The sequence below is a fragment of the Cydia fagiglandana genome, chromosome 12, assembly GCF_963556715.1.
Source record: "Cydia fagiglandana chromosome 12, ilCydFagi1.1, whole genome shotgun sequence".
Classification (NCBI taxonomy): Eukaryota; Metazoa; Arthropoda; class Insecta; order Lepidoptera; family Tortricidae; genus Cydia; species Cydia fagiglandana.
Window position 1 is genome coordinate 20,440 of NC_085943.1, and position 21,825 is coordinate 42,264.

Below are 21,825 nucleotides of genomic sequence, written 5' to 3' on the forward strand. Positions count from 1 at the left end.
TTTTTAAGCACGGCAACCCCAAATATGAATTCATAACCGTTAGCACTCGCGGATTGGACGAATTTTGTGCGGCACTGGAACACACCCAATCACGGATCACTATTTTTACGCGCGCGAATGGCGCGCAAGCTACATGGATCACGCGATCGCTAGTCAAGCGCACCATGAAGCGCACCCCACGCCACGCACCTGAGGGCTTACCGCGAACCACGTTCGACGTGTTGCCTCTCTGCCGCACCTGTGAATTTGTACGTAAGTGTGACAGGGAGGCAACACGTCGAACGTGGTTCGCGTTAGGCCTTCTGCAGCTGCGTTGGTGCGCAGTTGTTCACTTCAAAATGGCGCTCGCTGTGCGTAGAAAGTAGTACTCGTGTAAACGTGTAAAATTGGAGATAGCATAGAAGAAAACTGGTAAATATAAGTATTAGATATACCTTTACTTTCTTTCATCGAATATCTAGTGAAATCTGCATTAGACCTCAAAGCGTTATGTACTTAATGTGATTGTTCCAGAAAGGGTTCGCGGTTCAACTTTTTCTAACGGTTTCCTCAGCGTCCTTTACGAAGTTCAGTTGATATCGTGTCCACGTCCAGGGTAGATCAGACCAGATCTGCAAATCTTGGAGCACTCGTCGTATGCCATTAAAAAAATGTAAGTATTTACTAGCTACATCTAAATTTAAAACGATATTAGTACATGCTTGATTTTGTAGGTTAATTGTGTAAACGTGTAAAATTGGAGATAGCATAGAAGAAAACTGGTAAATATAAGTATTAGATATACCTTTACTTTCTTGCATCGAATATCTAGTGAAATCTGCATTAGACCTTAAAGCGTTATGTACTTAATATGATTGTTCCAGAAAGGGTTCGCGGTTCAACTTTTTCTAACGGTTTCCTCAGCGTCCTTTACGAAGTTCAGTTGATATCGTGTCCACGTCCAGGGTAGATCAGACCAGATCTGCAAATCTTGGAGCACTCGTCGTATGCCATTAAAAAAATGTAAGTATTTACTAGCTACATCTAAATTTAAAACGATATTAGTACATGCTTGATTTTGTAGGTTAATTAAATAGTCACCAACACTAATAAATTGTGTTATTCCTTCACAGTAAAACATGCCTGTTATAAAAATTTGGTCTGTAGATCAAAAAATCAAAAAAGCGGTTCAAATAATGGACCCAACAATAGAAAATGTTATTGAAAATGGTGAGTAAATCTAAATTAATTTGACTTTTCGTAATGAAATATTTTTTGTGTAATTGTAGAATGTAGTGTATTGTAGAATAGACTATAATTGGATACCTATTGTTAAGCATTAATGTGCTGACTCAAACCACATTTATTTTGCAGTAACATCGTTGCTTATCATGAACAGTGGTACAACTAAAAATGAAATGCTATTTATTGCATTTAATATTCTATCTTTTACTGGTAAGATTTAAAGTCGTGATGTCAATTTAAAAATTAGACGCTTGAAGTTGACATATTGCAAAATCAATGTGGTTTGACATATTAATATTTTTGCTAAACAGTATCCAATTAGGTATGTAGATTGTAGATAGAGGCCTATTTTCTGTCACTTAATTAGATCTATTCGTGCCGATATACCTCTATGTAAATACATACAAACTTGTTATACCCTCTCTCATATATCTATGTGAATGGTAGTAGAGTCGCACCAAGAAAAGTCTGCAGCAGATTTGATAGCCCACGCAGTGTGTTATTTATACGTCATAATTTCATAGAAGTTTGACGTTTAAAATGACACTTGCACTGCGTGGGCTATCAAAATCACTGCAGACTTTTCACAGTCTGACTCTATTAAGCAAATATTTAATTACATTGTACGCCATAGCGCTAACTTGAAAAGTCACACTTACATACAGAAATTTGTTTAACATATTAAGTAATTAGTGATCACCTGATCGGTTACAACATTCTAATTTACATGTATGTATGACGACCGGTCTGGCCTAGTGGGTAGTGACCCTGCCTGCGAAGCCGATGGTCCTGGGTTCGAATCCCAGTAAGGGCATTTATTTGTATGATGATACAGATATTTGTTCCTGAGTCATGGGTGTTTTCTATGTATTTAAGTATTTGTATATAAAAAAAAACTCATTTATTGTAAAATTTATATTAATAATACAAAACTAAAATTAACTAAAAACTAAAGCTAAAATTTAAAAAAACCTATCAAAATTTTGCGCCCTTGGTAAGGTGCCCATCACGCAGGCAGCGTTCCCACGCTGGATTGCTATGGACAATCTTTGCGCGAGAAAGCTGCCCGCGCGAGGGTCACCTGTGGCCTGCCTTAGGCGTTTGCTGAGCTCCTTGTGGAGCCCCCGTGCCCCCCTACCCCACGGACCTATATATCGTTGTCTGAGTACCTACAACACAAGCCTTATTGAGCTTACTGTGGGACTTAGTCAATCTGTGTAAGAATGTCCTATAATATTTATTTATTATTTAATTTCATTGCAGCGTTCATATAAAGGTTATTAACCATTACCAATAATTTTAATGAACCTTATTTGACTGTCTCCTTCAAAATTGTTACTTTCCTTTAATGCAACTCTGCCATACTGCCATGAAATTAAAACTTTGTTACCGATCACTACATATTAATGCCGGTTTCTAGCAAATTGACTACTGAGTTAACTGACTGCGCACTGGTTTCAATTGTTTATTTCTAGAAAAAAAATAAACATATTACTGTTTTAAATTTTCTACAGACAAAAATGTCTTGAGTGCTGGGGCCCGTTTCTAAAAGCTTGTAACTTGTAATACAAGTGGATGCCACACTTTTTGTGTCACGCAGCGATTTTGACAGCTTTTTTTAGAAAGGAACTTCCACTTGTATTACAAACTACAAGCTTTTGAGAAATGGGCCCCTGGTAGTAGTTGCTATCTGTAATTTTATGTCTTTAGCAATAGAGGTGACATGAAACATAATGTGCTTTTAGTTTCTGTAGTAAGGGGTCATCCATTAATTACATCACACGTTTAGGGGGAGGGAGGGGGTCAAGAAAATGTGACATATTGTGACATGGGGGAGGGAGACACAAACTTTGTGACGTCACTTTAACTTCATCAGTAACCAAAAATTTATTTAATTATTTTATTCGCTGTACATTTAAATAACAAGTTTTTAAAACAATAATCGTTTTTATTCGTTTAATTTTCTTTCCTAAGCAGTTTTGGGTTATAAAATTACTAATATTTATATCGTCAAAAATATTTTGATAAAATATTAATAATACTTAGATACTTACTTAATTCGATTTGGCGATTTCGTAGAAAAAATGTGACGTCACACTAGGGGGAGGGGTTTGCCAAATGTGACCAAGTGTGACAAGGAGGGGGGAGGGGTCAAAAAACCTAGAAATTCGTGTGACGTAATTAATGGACGACCCCTAAGCTTGCTTTTAGACTCTGCAAAATTGATGAGCTGCCCCAGGAGACTGCAATGCCTGCACTGTATCAAATAGTAGCTAATAACCTGCCACAAAACTTAGTAAGTTCGTTATATGTATATTTGTGACGTTTCACAGTGCAGTGTTTATAGAAGCCAAAAAAGTGACATCCTCATTTTATTGCAAATTACTGAAGTTTAGATCATTACAAATGCGAGACTAAAACTCCCGCGTGTCTAATTGGCGTAGTTTTTGTGTAATAATTTTTTGAAAATCGTGTTTTAGGCACCCGGATATTACGAAAAACTTAAAAAAAATTGCAAATCGTTTTATGAACTTTCCGTTGTTTAGTACTATTGGATAAACCGTTCGAAGACGCAATTTTAGAGGCAATTGTGACCACTCTAGGTATATTGGTTACAAAGATATTAATGAATTTATTGTTTTTGGTTTTTATTTTTTTTCTTCCATGTTCCGCCGTAGTAGGAGCCCATATTTGTATGACAGCTTCATTTATACGTCTTCTATCTACACTATTTTTTACAAGACCTAATTCCGTGGAAGATTGAATTAAAAGCCAATTATAATTTTCGGTCAGGGCTGCCACTACCAATATCCGGGTTCACCCGGATATAATATTAACGCTGTATACACAGTATAGCACTTTTATGGGTGGTAAAAATAAACTTTAATATGTTAATAAAAACCTACACATATGAAATAATAAGTTTTTTTTAAGATTTAGTAATTTATTAGCTATAGATAACTTACAAATTCTTCCTCTTTATAATTAGGGTAGATAATATTTACATTTTGGTCGTTAGCTGTATGAGAAAAACTTAAAAAAAATTGCAAATCGTTTTATGAACTTTCCGTTGTTTAGTACTATTGGATAAACCGTTCGAAGACGCAATTTTAGAGGCAATTGTGACCACTCTAGGTATATTGGTTACAAAGATATTAATGAATTTATTGTTTTTGGTTTTTATTTTTTTTCTTCCATGTTCCGCCGTAGTAGGAGCCCATATTTGTATGACAGCTTCATTTATACGTCTTCTATCTACACTATTTTTTACAAGACCTAATTCCGTGGAAGATTGAATTAAAAGCCAATTATAATTTTCGGTCAGGGCTGCCACTACCAATATCCGGGTTCACCCGGATATAATATTAACGCTGTATACACAGTATAGCACTTTTATGGGTGGTAAAAATAAACTTTAATATGTTAATAAAAACCTACACATATGAAATAATAAGTTTTTTTTTAAGATTTAGTAATTTATTAGCTATAGATAACTTACAAATTCTTCCTCTTTATAATTAGGGTAGATAATATTTACATTTTGGTCGTTAGCTGTATGAGAAAAACTTAAAAAAAATTGCAAATCGTTTTATGAACTTTCCGTTGTTTAGTACTATTGGATAAACCGTTCGAAGACGCAATTTTAGAGGCAATTGTGACCACTCTAGGTATATTGGTTACAAAGATATTAATGAATTTATTGTTTTTGGTTTTTATTTTTTTTCTTCCATGTTCCGCCGTAGTAGGAGCCCATATTTGTATGACAGCTTCATTTATACGTCTTCTATCTACACTATTTTTTACAAGACCTAATTCCGTGGAAGATTGAATTTAAAGCCAATTCAAAATTTGCGGTCAGGGCTGCCACTACCAATATCCGGGTTCACCCGGATATAATATTAACGCTGTATACACAGTATAGCACTTTTATGGGTGGTAAAAATAAACTTTAATATGTTAATAAAAACCTACACATATGAAATAATAAGTTTTTTTTAAGATTTAGTAATTTATTAGCTAAAGATAACTTACAAATTCTTCCTCTTTATAATTAGGGTAGATAATATTTACATTTTGGTCGTTAGCTGTATGACAGTCGACTACAAAGAGACGTATACCCTTTTGGACCTCATTACCATGCAGTAAGGTGAAACACTGCTGTATATATCTTTTTTTAGTTGGCTCATCAGGTCGGGTCATCATTTTCTACTTCGAGGCTCTCTGCCCCATCTTGCACCTCGTAATAACTGTCGTCTGGACAGAACTCGGACGTTGGTGTTGGGATTTACTCCTGAGATTCCTGTGCATGCGGTGTTCGGAAAAAATAGACAACAGCTCTCTTCTGTATTTAATTACAAATAAAGTTTTTAAATATGTTGTATTTAATCCCAATCATCAAAAATCAAAAAATTCTCCCAATAATTCTTTTTTAGGCCTTGGTGATCCAAACGGCGATTCCAAATCCACAGGCATTCTTTTAAAATTCAGTATAAGTAGTCTAAATAATACAAGTTTCAGATCAGTTATCATCCTTGGCGATCCAAACGACGATTCCAATTCCAAACCGGTATTCTTTTAAAATTCAGTATCTCTTCTAAGTCCATATCAGCATCTGAAACAAAAAATATATTGAAACGTACTGCCCTAAATTTAAATTCCAATTATTAAATGTTTAAAAATTAAATTAAATAAAGTAAGGGTCAAGTACGAGTTGGAGTTGCACATTGAGGATCCGTGTCATCGTACACTGTATGACATGGTAAAATTTTTTTAGACCCTTCGTATGCGAACCCGACTCTCACTTGCCTGATAGGTACTTACTAAATCAGTTCTCGAAGCAGTGGGACCACATTTTCTTCCATATGAACTCGAAACCAGATATCCCCAAGAAAATGGCGTATAAATAAAAATACCGAAGTGCCAACCCTAGCGGCCGGATAACCCGGATATAAAGTGTTTCGATGATTACTAGAATGTTCCACGGAATTAGGTCTTGTAAAAAATAGGGTGGATAGAAGACATATAAATGAAGCTGTCATACAAATATGGGCTCCTACTACGGCGGAACATGGAAGAAAAAAAATGAAAACCAAGAACAATAAATTTATTAATATCTTTATAACCAATATACCTAGAGAAGTCACAATTGCCACTAAATTTGCGTCTTTGAATGGTTTATCCAATAGAACTAAACAACAGAAAGTTGACAAAATAATTTGCAAATTATTAACGTTTTTCGTAAAATCTTAGGGCCTAAAACACGATCTTCAAAAATTTATTACACAAAAACTATGCAAATTGGACACGCCGGACACGCGGGAGTTTTAGTCTCGCATTTGTAATGATCTAAACTTCAGTAATTTGCAATAAAATGAGCACTTTTTTTTGGCTTCTATAAAACACTGCGCTTTCGGGAAAAATGTTGATACCTTTTTACCTTTTTTAACCGCCTTCAAAAAAAAGGTACTCAGTTTGACCCGTATATATGTATATTTGTTCGGGATTATTTCGCGTTTGGCTGAACCGATTTTGATGCATTCAATTAATGTAGTATGATACCTTTGGGTATGGTGCTTTACGCACACAAGTGTCCCATCCCCTCCCCCTGACGCAACCCCCCCTTTTAGCATGAATGGTGAGTCTTACCAAAAAGTTGCATGTGACCTTTTTTGTTTAAAATTTATTGAGGATTATTTCTTACCTTGACACTTTATTCCTAACTCTAATACTTTTCTCAAAAATTAAAAAAAAAACCGTCAACCGGGACATATTTCATGCTAAAAGGGGGGGTTGCGTCAGGGGGAGGGGATGGGATGGGACACTAGTGTGCGTAAAGCACCATACTCAAAGGTATCATACTACATTACATAATTTGTTTGTCTTCCCCATACATTTGAACACAACTTGATCGAATCATGGGGCGTTTCTTTGATTATAAAAAGTTTCTTAGACACAACGCCCCTCGCTGTTATGCTAAAATATTATAATTTATTGTAATAATAATTGTAATATGTTCTAACCATCCGTAGGTTCTCATATTAAAGTTATTGCTGTATATTTTTTGTTTATGTTAATTGTAACCATTTTATAAAAAAAAAACATCTTTATTACAGCAAATGAAAGGAATATATACGGATCAAAGATTTTTTTGATTGATGGCACAGAAATAGAAGACAATGAAGCTCTCAAAGAACTCCAAAATGAGGTTATACTTATAGGGGATAACTGGAAACCTGATCAAAGCGATAATCAAAGTCGCACAGCAACAGCGTCTACAATCACTGCTCCTAATTCACCAACAACAAGCATAATTAGCAATAACAGCGACACAAGCATAAATAGCTTTGCGTTTGACATTCCCTATAACAAACTTCCATCGTCGCTTTTGACAAAATTAAATGATTGTAAACCGATTTCTAATACCGAAGTCAACACTATCGTGAGAACTGTAACAGATGAACTCTTCCAGGAAACAAAAGCATCAAGATCAGCTTACAGAGTGGTTGCACGAGATTTGTGTGACAAATATCCACAGCTTTATGACAGAGATGCTGATACAAACGAACTCATAGGAACAGGCTACCACACCATTTTTAAAAAAGTTGAAGAGAGAGTTCATTATCTACAAAGGCCGAATAAAATGGATACCTTAGGATCAAGAAAGAAATCTCGAGTCGTTAAAAATTTGAGTGCTGGCTGCAAAGAATGGCAACCCAGTGATCCTGGTAATGTGGATCTTGAAACTTTAGATTCTAAAAAGGACTGGCTAAAATCGGTTTCTTCCATAAAGGAAAGAGATGAATCAAAAGTTGAATTCTACATGAACGAGACCTATGCACAGCAAAGGATATTTCTGAACTCAGCACCTGCCGTAACACATATTCTTAACGAATGGCCAGTATTGTTAGAGGAGAAATATATGATTTCGCATTTTGATCGTCTTTGTGCCTTGAATTCTGGCCAGTGTATGGATGCATTTCAAAATAAAACGACGGCATTGAATGAGCGGTTGAAAACTTTGATCACGAAGAAAAAAAATAAGACATGCACTGTTAATGACAATAACTTGAATTGTAACCTACAGATGGTTGCAACTTATTTCAATGAAGATATAAAACTCATATACCAAGCACATGAGGTATCTATATATATATATATATATATATTTCATTCATAATCCATTTTCTTCCGGATGTGGTTCCATTCTAAATATAGTAGTTCCATTTACTAATCTTATTAACTTTTTCTTTTCCAGAAACCATTAACCAGGGTTCAAGTTGCAGAGCTATCCGAAATAGCTGCGCCTAACATTGTATTTTTAGGTGAGACTTAATTATTATTACAATGATAAAATGCCTTACCTGCGAAGCACCACACTGTATGTTTCATATAATTTATAATATGAAACATACAGTGTTAAAACGTAAATGTATTGAATAAACCTGTAGCCCTAGTGAAAAAGGGTACAAGTGTCGCGCAGCTTAGTTTTAAAAGGGGCATAAGTGTTGCATGGAACTTATACCCTTTTAAAACTGCGCTGCCCGAGACTTGTACACTTACTCACTAGTAGTGCCACTTAACGTAATACGATAAATTATTTTATTTGAGGAGGAGGTATAAAATTTGGGAGCCTATTATATTTCCTGTTTTAACCATTTTGTTTTTTGCCCACAGATAATGAAAATATATATTACTTGCTGGTAGAAAAAACGATTGTTAGCGAAACTGCGAGTCTGTCTACGTCGTTACAACTACTGATGGCGGCTTACTTCAACTTGAATATGGAATATCCAGTGCACTGTCAAAACACATTGGAATTTCTTCAAAGGTTTGTGTTTAAAATAAACCCTAAAGAAGGAAGTAAAGTCCGTAAAGGACGCACGCTGAATAAAGTGATTAGTTTAATCAGTAAAATCCAGTAATGGCATTTACATGCGGTTATTGTGGCGAGAATTTCTCCACAGTAATTTCGTACAATAACCATCAAAAAAGTCACAGGTTCTGTAAAAATGTAAAATTTCCGTGTGTTGATCCTTTGTGTAAGAGTGTTTTCAATAATTATGAGTCTTTTAGAAATCACAATTTTAGATTGCATCAGCCTGGGACTAGTACTGATAGTCCACGAGTTGACATTAATTCAACCTATTCTAAGTGTACAGAATGTAATCAGAGAATATTGTTAAAAAATGTCGAATACCATTCAAGAACTCATGATATTCAATCCGGAAAAGCAGTAACTTGTCCATATAATCTTTCATCTGAAACAACTTCATGTGGTTCGTCTACTTTTACTAGTATACCATCATTAAAAAGTCATGTGTATCGCAATCATTTTAACTCTGTTTCGAATTTGACAGATCAAGATTTTTTAAACCCGAGTAGCCTAGATCACGTTCAGCCTACTACTAGCGATATTCAAGATTGTAATATGTCTGACGATTTAGAAGTCAATACGGATCTTAATAACGAAACTGATTTGTTATTTTTGAAACCATTGCTGTTACTTTTACTCAAGTTAGAGGCACGAAATTTTCTTTCTCAAGATGCTATTTGCAGTGTGGTAGAAGGTTATTCAGATGTCCATGAAAATTCTTTGAAAAATATTAAAATTAAATGTCTACATGCTCTTGAAACTTATCCAGATTCTAAAGAAGCTATGGAGAAACATGTTTTCAATTCGACATATGAAGATAGTATGAATGGCAGTTGGTCTAAAAAGTTGACAAGCAAGTACTTAAGATTTAAACTTTACTCGGAACTTTGTAACATTGTGTTACCAATTTCTATAATGTTAGGTAGAAACAATTTTAACAAAATGTGTTCCTTACAATATATACCAATCATAGACACCATTAGAACGTGGTTTGCAGATAAGACATTTCTTGAACAATTTCAAAACCCAAAAAATAAAGTAAATGATGTTTTAAAAGATATAACATGTGGCTCAAAAATGTGTAATAACGAATTCATAAATAATCCAAACACATTAAAAATAATACTGTATCAAGACGCCTTTGAAGTTTGTAATCCCTTGGGATCATCTAAGATCAAACATAAAATACTAGGAGTTTACATGACGCTGGTAAATGTTTTTCCTTATAATAGGTCTAAAATAGATAACATGAAACTGGTATTATTGTGCAAGGAAAAACATTTAAAAGAGTTCGGTCATGATAAAATTTTTGGTAAATTAACGGAAGACCTTAGAAGCTTAGAAACACGTGGAGTGTATATTAAAGAGTGTAATCAAATTATTTATGGCACTCTTCTGACAATAATTGGTGACAATTTGGGAAGTCATACCATTGGTGGTTTTGTTGAAAACTTTAATGTAAAATATTTTTGCAGGTTTTGTTTAATTGAGAAAGAACCTTTTGCGCAAAATCCAATACTGTTAGGAAAAAAAAGAACTATTGAAGACTATAACGAAGACGTAAAAATCTCTAACCAATTACATGAGGATGGTAGTTCATCGGTTCATAATCGAGGGGTTAAACAGGACTCCGTTTTTAACCAAATCGAAAACTATCATGTCATTGACGGTTTGCCTCCGTGTTTAGGACATGATTTATTTGAGGGTGTTGTGCAATTTGACATCGCTTTAGCTATCAACTATTTCATCAATAACAAAAGCTTTACGCCAAATTTTTTAAACATGAAAATGGAACGTTTGTCGAAAATGGAAAAAAAAAGTGTGCCACCACCCTTTAAAGCTGGCTCTGTTAAAATAGGGGGTCAAGCTCTTGAAAACTGGCATTTTCTAAATTATTTGCCGCTAATTTTATTAAACTCTGTAAATATTCACGACCCTGTCTGGCAAATGATAATAAAGTTGCGGGAAATAGCACAACTTATTTGCGCATATGAGATATCTATTGGTCAAACAGCTTTATTATCATCTGGCACAAAAGAATATTTAATACTTAGGAAACAGTTATTCCCTAATACTCCGCTAAGACCTAAACATCACTACCTATTACACTATGGTGAATTGACGAGAATTCATGGACCGTTGATCTATTCTTGGACGCTTAGATTTGAAAGCAAACATAGGTTTTTCAAAAACGTTGTCCGACACCTTCCAAATTTTGTCAATATCACACTTTCACTATCAAATCGTCATCAACTACACGAGGGTTATCTTTCTCAGGGTATTCGGTATGATACCAAATTATTTTCCAAACATTCTCGTGTACACAGAATCGACGAACTACCATCAAGCGTTAGGTGCTTGATTTCTAACACCACCCCTGGAACAATCCTCTCGGCTTCGCAAATAGGTTACAGGGGGATAAATTATGCAACAGGCGATTACCTTCTCTATAAACATGAAGAAAACGTACTGAATTTCCTTGAAGTAGAGATGATTCTATTTAGTGATACGTATGAAAATCCATATTTCATTGGATGTAATCATAAATTTCAATATAATTCAGAAATAGGCTTATGCCAAAAGCTTTTTACACCTCAATCAGATCTTAATGAAAAAAAAATATGTAGTGACTACCAAAGCTTGCTACATTTTAACACTTATAAAACACATATTATTGACAATTGCCATTTTATATGTCTGCATCATGCTTATTTAGATTTGCTTTAGAAACTTCTAGCTAGGTTTATCGAGTTTCAGTCGCAAGATCAATGTGTGACAAAATTCACGAATTGGACCAATTATTAATAGGTAGTATACTTTTTTTGTACCAGAGTATCTGATTGTACCCTTTTGAAATAAACAAATTAATTATGCCTTCAAATGTCCGTTAATTTGCCAAATAATTTATTACAATAGACTTCCGAACACTTTGGAACCTTGGTTTCGCTCAATAGTCTCTTTAATACGGTTAGTAGTAGTAGTAGTTAGTGACAAAATTAAATGATTGTAAACCGATTTCTAATGCCGAAGTCAACGCTATCGTGAGAACTGTATAACAGATTAAAGGTTTCGTCACACAGGCGCGTTTTCAGGGCGGGGCGTGAGCTTGGCGCGCCGCTTTTACATATAAAACGCTCACGCCCCGCCCTGAAAACGCGCCTGTGTGACGGAACCTGAACTCTTCCAAGAATCAAAAGTAACACCAAGATCAGCTTGCAGAGTGATTGCACGGGATTTGTGTGACAAATTTTCACAACTTTATGACAGAGATGCTGATACAAAAAAACTAATAGTAGGAGATCCCACATATGGTCGACCTTTACCAATCTGTCTGACGGATGAAAGCATGAAAATATGAAAAAAAATATGTTCCAGAACATAAATTAATAGGGTTACCTAAAGAAATACGGTCAAGGCTATTTTTAATTTCATGTATTACAGCACGCTACATTTATACTATACTATTTTTACTGTTTTTATAAGTATTGAATTCTAACAATATTTAGGTGGTAACTACTTACTGGGAATAAAATTCCACCAAGCCGAGTTAGTGGTAACTAGTGGGATTTTTTTTCCCAGTAGTTACCAGTGGTAAAAGGTGGAAAAAAAATCCCAGTAGTTACCACTGGTAATAACTTGGTGGTATGTAGTGAGTTTTTTAAGCACTATTTTCATGTTTTTTTTTGAAAACCCTATTTATTTTAAAACTCATATCAAATATCATCTTACAACACTGGTATCAAACGAAAAAACAAGAAAAAAAATGTATGTAACCCTATATCGAACTAATCGTTTAGAAAAAAAAAACGGTTTTTCCTTCTAACTTTTGAACCATCTGTCCAAATAATATGAAAAAAATGAAAATAGTGTTTAAAAAACTAAATCAAATAAAATTAAAACAAACTTGATCAGTTAAGCCGTTTATGAGTTATCGCTAAAAGTCTTCCCTTCTTATTTTAATTAAAAGCCTGGCAACCCTTATTTCTGACCGGATTTTCGCAGGCAACCCTGTTTACTTTCCATTGAAACTTATTTCGTTCGTCAGACAAATCGGTGAAATTTGCCGAAAATTTTTTTTTTCAAAAATTTTATTAAAATTAGCCTTGACCATATTTCTTTAGGTAACCCTATTTATTTATGTTCTGGAACATATTTTCTTTCATATTTTCATAGTTTCATCCGTCAGACAGATTGGTGAAGGTCGACTATACAGGGTGATCAATCCAAATGGGTCAGTATAAGTCAGAAACTATGAGAGATAGCGAAATCTGTTCTTAGGAACCATGGCTTCGATTTTAGATTTAATAATAATGGCATTCAATTTTTTTTTAATCTATCACACATATCCGGGATTCGAACATGGTCAATATTCTTGTTGTTTGTTTGTATGGCAACTTTTAAACGATGCGTAATAGGTGGGGGGTGCTTATACAGGTTGATCAATCCAAATGGGTCAGTATAATTCAGAAACTATGAGAGATAGCGAAATCTGTTCTTAGGAACCATGCGGCGAGCCTGGGGGCCCAAAATTAGCATGTCAAAAAAAACATTTTGGATAAATCTAAAATGGCGGCGGACACGGGCAAAGTCAAATTACCAAGTAGGTTAAGCGAGCCCGAAGGGCCAGCTTCAGGCCGGGAGGCTGAAAGCCGACCCCGGCAGACAGCCGAAGGCCCGGAGCCTCCACCCCGACTCCCAAAACGCGACGCTCAATAGGAAAAGTGTTGGGTCGTGTTTAAGGCTCCGGGCTAAGGCCTTCGGACTCGCTTAACCTACTTGGAGATTATTTGACTTTGCCCGTGTCCGCCGCCATTTTGGATTTTTTCAAACAAAAATTTTGACATGGTAATCTTGGGCCCCTAGGCTCGCCGCATGCCAAATCTCAGTGCGCTCGTACCAACTTGAAAAAATTAAAAAAAATGTCGGCCATTTTGATTTTTTTTTATGTAGTTTGTTTTGTCTCGGGGCCCTATATGATATTTGGTCGAGCACCTCCCACCTTATCACGCATCGTTTAAAAGTTGCCATACAAACAAACAACAAGAATATTGACCATGTTCGAATCCCGGTTATGTATGATAGATAAAAAAAAAATTGAATGCCATTATTATTAAATCTAAAATCGAAGCCATGGTTCCTAAGAACAGATTTCGCTATCTCTCATAGTTTCTGACTTCTCCATACTGACCCATTTGGATTGATCACCCTGTATATGTGGGATCTTAGACCATAATAGGAACAGGCTACCACACTATTATTAACACACATAGGTTTCCGTTATAGGGGTTTATATACCTATACAGGGTGATTTCGGGGTCGTGGAGCAAGAGAGCCAGACATCATACAGAATCCAAAGATGAGCTTTTTGATGTTGTTAATTATTGTTTTTCACCAATAATGATGATGATTTTCCAGATGACAAGTAGGAAAAAACATTTTTGCATACAAGTTGGTGACCCTACTCAATGTGACATCTTGTCGCTTTCCATACAGCGTATGTCAAAAGTCATAGGGTGACCATAATTACTTAGTATAACAATAATTTTACTTGAAAAATAAGAATAATTAAAGTAATTATCTTTTAATCAAATACTACCATACGATAATGTGGATCATTTACAGAGTCACAAAAAGTGGTTCTGGATCACGACCCTGAAATCACCCTGTATATATTTTTGAAAAATGACTTCATAGTTGATATAGTACACACATCTGTACACTCTTTTTTAAAGAACATATTTTTCCTAATTTATTTTCGTGTCGAGTAGTACATACCCATCAATAATAATTTATTAGGCACTATATATTTTACGTGCTACTTAAAAGACTCATAATTATAAACATATATATGACTCATAATTATAAATATATTGTAAGGCATATCTTCGTCTAAAAAATCGTTGCTTCAAGCATCACTGGGCCATTCCTTGCAGCCCGTACTCATTATTTCGATGATTTGAATTCTTTCTTGATCCTATAAGATAAGGTATCGTCACTTGTCACGTAATACTACCTCTCTTCAATATTTTATTAGGGCTTTGTACGTAATGAACTATTGATGTAACGGATAGTTGTTTGGCCCGATCCCGAATACTGGATGTACGGCCTGACGATCGGCCGAATATTCGGTCTGCGGCCGGCGGAAATACACCTACATTTCTGTTTTTCAGGTGCGCATTTGTGCAGTTTTCGACCTGTTTTGTAGTGAACTTTCGCGCGGACTCATTTCTAGGTTCGAAATAAGTGCGCGAGCAAGTGAGTGGAATGTTTAAATTGTTCTTCCATAAATGATTCCGTCAAGTTATGTTGGGTTATTCCCACTAGGTACCACCAAGTTCTTACCAGTGGTAACTACTGAGAATTTTTCCCCCACCTTTTACCACTGGTAACTACTGGGAAAAATATTTCTCCGTATATAGTTACCACCAACTCGGTTTGGTGAAACACTAATCAATTTATAATAATTGATTAAAACATAAATTTACTTAAAAATTGATGTTGATATTTGTATGGGAGAGTCAATTTTTTTTCGCCTTTGGTTCCATAGTAAAAGTTGTTCAGTATGACTTACATCCCCGTAAATTAATGCAGGTGACTATAAAAAAAACAACCTGTATTTTATACTGTACTTTTATTAGTATTTAACTCTAACAAAATTTTGGTGGTAACTACTGGGAAAAAAATTCCCAGTACATAGTTACCACTGTAAGAATTTGGTGGTAACTAGCGGGTATAACCCGTTATGTTCTAATGTATGGGGAAGAAAAACAATTACAGCCAGCGTTAAATGAACGTAGTATGATAGCATTGGGTATGGTGCTTTACGCACACTAGCGTCCCCTCCCCTACCCCTGACACAACCCCCCTTTTTAGCATGAAATATGTCCCGGTTGATGGTTTTTTTTTTAATTTTTTGAGGGAAGTATTAGAGTCTGGAAAAAAGTGTCAAGGTAAGAAATAATCCTTAATCAAATTTGTACAAAAAAAGTTACATGCAACTGTTTGGTAAGACTTACCATATTCATGTATTAACTTGTTGAAGTTGAATATATGTAACATAATAATACGTGATAGTACTGCAATGACAGGCGGTCTAGCATGAGTTGTGTTCTCGTGCGCGATTTTAAGTATGGACTCGCACGCGAGAACGCAACTCATGCTAGACGGTCAGAAATCGTATGGAGAAAACCAGCTTGTTGAACGGTAAAATTTTATCGAAGTTCATCTAGCTATAACATGAATATGGTGCACCATATCAACAAAATGAATAAAATACCTTTTTTGTTGAGAATTTAATAAGGGTTATTTCTTTCATTGACACTTTTTTCCAGGCCCCTCCCCCTGATGCAACTCCCCCTTTTAGAATAAAATGTGTCCCGGTTGACATATTTTTATTTTTTGGGGAAAGTATACAATATAGGAAAAAAGTGTCAATGAAAGTAGGGACACTAGTGTGCGTAAAGCACCATACCCAATGGTATCACACTACATTCATTTTCAGCTGGATATAATGTGTTTTTCAAAAAACACAATTTGACCGAATCAAAAGGAGAGAGATAAATCACTATATAGTTGAATTGTATATATATATGTCGCAGTAAGATAGATAAGGCCGTTATATAGTTATAACTCTAGGGATATAATTATATGACGTAACATAGTTATATGAAAGCGATTCATTACTATCTTAATAGGTATATAACTATAATACGGCTTTAGTTTAGTGATATAGTTATATTACTGGATTAAGTTTAGTGATATAGTTATATTACTGGATTGAGTTCAGTGAAATAATTGTAGGTAGGAGTGCAGCGGTGCGGCGGAGGTATAGTTATATCCCTAGGGATATAGTTATATGTCGTATAATACTTTTTTGCAATATTACGTAAAAGTACAGGTCGATTCACGAAAGCTGGCGCGAGATTTCTACTGAGTGACAGCTATTTTCATTGAAATTCTGTCAAATCTCGCGCCAGCTTTCGTGAATCGATCGCAATGCCTCATAAACCCTTAAAAATAGCAGCATGAAAATATATATAATAGTTATCTTACTAGGAATATGATTATAATACGGCATATAACTATATCCCTAGGGATATAACTAAACCTCCGCCGCACTGCCGTACTCCTAATACCTACAATTACTATCTTACTAGGAATATGATTATAATACGTAGTTACGTACTATACGGCATATAACTATATCCCTAGGGATATAACTATACCTCCGCCGCACCGCTGCACTTCTACTTACAATTATTTCACTAACTTAATCCAGTAATATAACTATATCACTAAACTAAAGCCGTATTATAGTTATATACCTATTAAGATAGTAATGAATCGCTTTCATATAACTATGTTACGTCATATAATTATATCCCTAGAGTTATAACTATATAACGGCCATATCTATCTTACTGCGACATATATATACTCAGAACTCGACACGTCCTGCCGTACTTAACACATATTCTTGACGAGTGGCCAGTATAGGTATTGTTAGAGGAGATACTGAATATTCGGCCGATGATCAGGCCGAACATCCATTATCCGGTATCCGGCCAAACAACTATCCGTTGCATCTCTATAGTTCGTTTTTTTAGCATTAGAAAAAAGGTAAACAATCTTGATGCGTCTTTTAATTGAAAAACACGTTTTAAAAATAAGTCACGGCAAATATGTAACAATTATGAATCTAATACGATCATTCATATTCTTCTGCTTTCATAAGTAATAGTTTATGATTTTTAAAAAGCGTTTTTCAATTAAAAGACATGTCAAGATCGCTTACCTTCTTGCAAGTTCTTTCTAATGCTAAAAAAAAACGAACTATAATTTTATTAATGTCAGTAACAAACATTTTCAGACAATTCGTTACTTGAAATGGTATAGGTTTTATTGCGTGATTCACATAGGCCTTATTAACCGAAACTTTTATAAGACTAATGTACATAAGATATAATTTATGTACTGGATTGCTGTTAGCTTTTAATTATATCATTTTATATGTTACTGTAATAACCAGGATGGTTACATTGTTGAAGTACATTATTCTGCAGGGCTCGTGTTGCCCGCAGGTGACACAGCTCACACACCAGGTTTGTAAAACTTATAGACCATTTAAGCTGATATGCGGGTCCGCCACCAATTTTTTCCCACATTGGCTTTTAGAGACTAGTAAATATAAAGACTGCCTTCAATATCTAGTTATATACAGTGTCGCATTCCTTTAAAATAATGAGCCTGCGGTAGATACAATTATTATAGGTAGGTAGGGGTACAATTATTATAGAGAGGTCTCTGTACCATTAATTTCGTTTGACACTTATAACTAGACGTCTGCTTAACACATTGGCACCGTCTGTAGGAAATTCATTGAGTGCATATTATTATATTATATTGTGTTAAGCAGTACAGAGCGCGTAGCCAATGTGCCAATGGTTAACGCTCCGTAGCGTATCGTAGTCATCTTTCTCTAGCACTAGTGCAACATTGACGGTTGCGTTTCGTTCGCTACGGAGCGTTAACGATTGTTCGTAGGCTCCGCACCCAGATACCTCTCTATAGTGAAACTAGCTACAGCAGGTTCATTATTTTAATGGAAACGCGACAATGTATAGACATGGGGCCGTATGAAAAAAAGTAAATCCTTGTGATTATAGGTATAAGAAGTCACTTCAAAAGAAGGTATAAGCTAAGCATTTATACTTTATTCATCTATGGATATCCTTTACCTTCTACTCTGAAGTGAATTACTGCGTTTGAAGCGAATGCTTTGGCTGTCATTCGAGTACTTTATTCATATGATTGAAATGAGCAAAAGGCCCGGAGTAAATCGTTTTGCTTAGCTTTAAACTTTTAAAGTATTAGCATTTGACCATGTATCTTTTTGTCAAATTTGACGCATTTAATACGTATAGAAGTGAATGCTTATACTTTTCTTTATTCATACGGCCCATTGGCAGTCTTTATTTTACTAGTCTCTGCTTTTAAGATGGCCAATTTCCTAGACCATGGGGTATGGGCAATCGCCGCCCTTACTGCCTAAAGGTGGCACGTGATCGCTCCGAGAAGCGGGGTTGATCCATTCACTTTTTTTTTTCTTGAGTTACCAGTATAAAGTCGGGCTTTGCAACATAAGCGCCGCATACAGATAATCAAATGTTATATGTATTATAACCTATTATAAGGTGTTAGCGAACGGGCTCCTAAATACTTTAGACTGTTGAAAAACAGTCTGCCTATCTGTACATGTGTGATACACTGTAAAAGCTATAGGTATATCACTCAGAGGGGTACAATTATTATCACAACTGTTATATACACTCACGTGAATTATTTGTCGCTACTGGCGGCGGCTGCACTCCGTGCACTGCGCACTGCGAACACTCGAGTCGATGAGGGACCCCCGAAGGGCCCGAAACATGTCGCCAGTATAGCGACAAATAATTCACGTAAGTGTATAACCGTTGTGATATAAATATTTTATAATATATTATGTCTCACGAAAGTTTAAATTCGATTAAGCATAGACTATTGACGATCCCCTTAAAGTAAACTACTTGAAATCAAACAATCAAAGCTTTTTCGCACGTACTTAGCCGGAGAGCTAGCCACGGAAAAAGGTATGAAATTTATAGAGCAACGAAATCCCTATAGTTAGTGTGCCATACTATCATTATTAATTAATCCGGGCAGCTGTTTAGCTGTGGGTGCGGGAGTGGATGGGAAACAAAGGGGTTGTAAAATCAATTGAAGGTGTGCAATTTATAGAGCTCTGTGTTTGGTGTGATATAATAGCTAATTATGTATTTAATTCAAATATAACAATGCCAGGCGTTTTATTTGGAGGAAAAGTAGTGCCAGATGATGAAAGTACACAATCCTTTGTGCGCCTGTCGAAGAGCACGAGCAATTTGCATCTAACTCACAATTGCTTTACGCATAGTGTCGTATGTCTTCTACTTTTTGTACTCTGTCACAGAATAAATAATAGTACTACACTGTTCAATTACGCCTAGGTAAGTGTTAGGAAAAAGTAGAAGACTCAAGACACTATGCGTAAAGCAATTGTGAGTCAGGTGCAATTTGGCCTGGCACTTGGCACCTGGCACTACTTTTCCCCCGAATAAAACGCCTTGCTTTGTTATATTTGAATTAAATACATAATTAGCTATTATACCTATCACACCAAACACAGAGCTCTATAAATTGCACACCTTCAATTGATTTTACAACCCCTTTGTTTCCCATCCACTCCCGCACCCACCGCTGAAAAGCTGCCAGGCGCCCGGATTAATTAATAATGATGGTATGGCACACTAACTATAGGGATTTCGTTGCTCTATAAATTGCATACCTTTTTCCGTGGCTAGCTCTCCGGCTATAGTACGTGCGAAAATGCTTTGATTGTTTGATTTCAAGTAGTTTACAAATTAGTGTTAAGTTAATCTAAGTTAGATAAGTGTTTAACTCGCAATGTTGCTATAAAACTAATAAAATTCTGCGTGGTATGTGTGTTTATGCATGTAGATATGCATGTAGACGTGTGCTCTATCATTTTAGTGCAAGAACTTCAATAAATTTATTTCTTTGTAATTTTGTTTTTTATTAAATAACCTCCAAACTGTAAATTGCTTGTTGTTTGTATATTATGATAAAATTAACTGATAACTGATAAAATTAGTTCGTTTTACATGTTATTAGGCGATATTTCCTAAAGAATTCTATACAAATTTTGTACATTCACATGCTATCGATAATTCTCAGGATTTTGCTATTGGCAAGTTGGTATTTGTTTTCTTATGTATTTTAATAAATGCAGTCTGCAGACAGGCTGCATTAATTAATTACATAAAAAAAAACTAACTAATTAATAACTAAATCCGGAGAATTACCGTAAATGTACAGAATTTGTATTGAATTTTACAGAAAAATATCCCCTAATAACATGAAATATTACCTAATTTTACAGGTAATAATACACAAACAACAAGTAATTTTACCTTGCCCATATTTAAAATCACAGTTTTCTTATGTAAAAATACATAAATTGTATCATTAATATTACCGAATAAAATGGAAAAATACTCAAAAATCATTAAAAATACATAAAGTTTGTGGTTAATTCACATACGCAAACTGTAATAAAACACATAATAATTCTGTAATATTACTGAATAAAAAGTAAATATACTTAAAAAAACATTAACAATACATAAAGTTTGTGTAATTTTACAGACGAAATCTGTAACAAAATACATAATAATTTGGTAATATTCCCGAATAAAAAGGAAAAATACTTAAAAAAATCATTAATAATACATGTACTTTGTGTAAATTCACATACGAAATCTGTAATAAAACACATATTAATTCTGTGATATTACCAAATACAATGTAAATATACATAAAATATCATTAATAATACAAAAACCTAATGTATTTTTACATACGAAATCTGTATCAAAACACATAATAATTGTGTAATGTTACCGAATAAAAAGTAAAAATACTCAAAAAACATTAATAATACATGAAGTTGGTGTAATTTTACAGACGAAATCTGTAACAAAATACATAATAATTCGGTAATATTACTGAATAAAAAGTAAATATACTTAAAAAAACATTAACAATACATAAAGTTTGTGTAATTTTACAGACGAAATCTGTAACAAAATACATAATAATTCGGTAATATTCCCGAATAAAAAGGAAAAATA

At 34.8% G+C, this 21,825-nt stretch overlaps 2 protein-coding genes across 6 annotated transcripts in view; one reads left to right on the forward strand and one right to left on the reverse strand.

Annotated features, from left to right (window-relative positions):
• LOC134669325 (hemicentin-2-like) overlaps window positions 1–21,825 on the reverse strand; it is a 199,854-nt gene that overhangs the window by 16,750 nt on the left and 161,279 nt on the right. The window lies entirely within an intron of this gene.
• LOC134669319 (uncharacterized) lies at window positions 321–12,145 on the forward strand. 5 transcript variants are annotated; one of them, XM_063526827.1, is made up of 8 exons: window positions 321–411; window positions 514–652; window positions 864–1,002; window positions 1,113–1,209; window positions 3,425–3,520; window positions 7,338–8,362; window positions 8,480–8,546; window positions 8,899–12,145. In XM_063526827.1, the coding sequence occupies exon 8, from the start codon at window positions 9,146–9,148 to the stop codon at window positions 11,822–11,824; it is 2,679 nt and encodes an 892-aa protein (XP_063382897.1). In that variant the 5' UTR covers window positions 321–411; window positions 514–652; window positions 864–1,002; window positions 1,113–1,209; window positions 3,425–3,520; window positions 7,338–8,362; window positions 8,480–8,546; window positions 8,899–9,145; the 3' UTR covers window positions 11,825–12,145. The 5 variants fall into 5 exon arrangements, 4 of the variants coding, with proteins under 4 accessions (XP_063382897.1, XP_063382899.1, XP_063382898.1 ...); XM_063526829.1 differs by having other exon boundaries at window positions 3,436–3,520; XM_063526828.1 differs by lacking the exons at window positions 321–411; window positions 514–652 and adding an exon at window positions 716–761.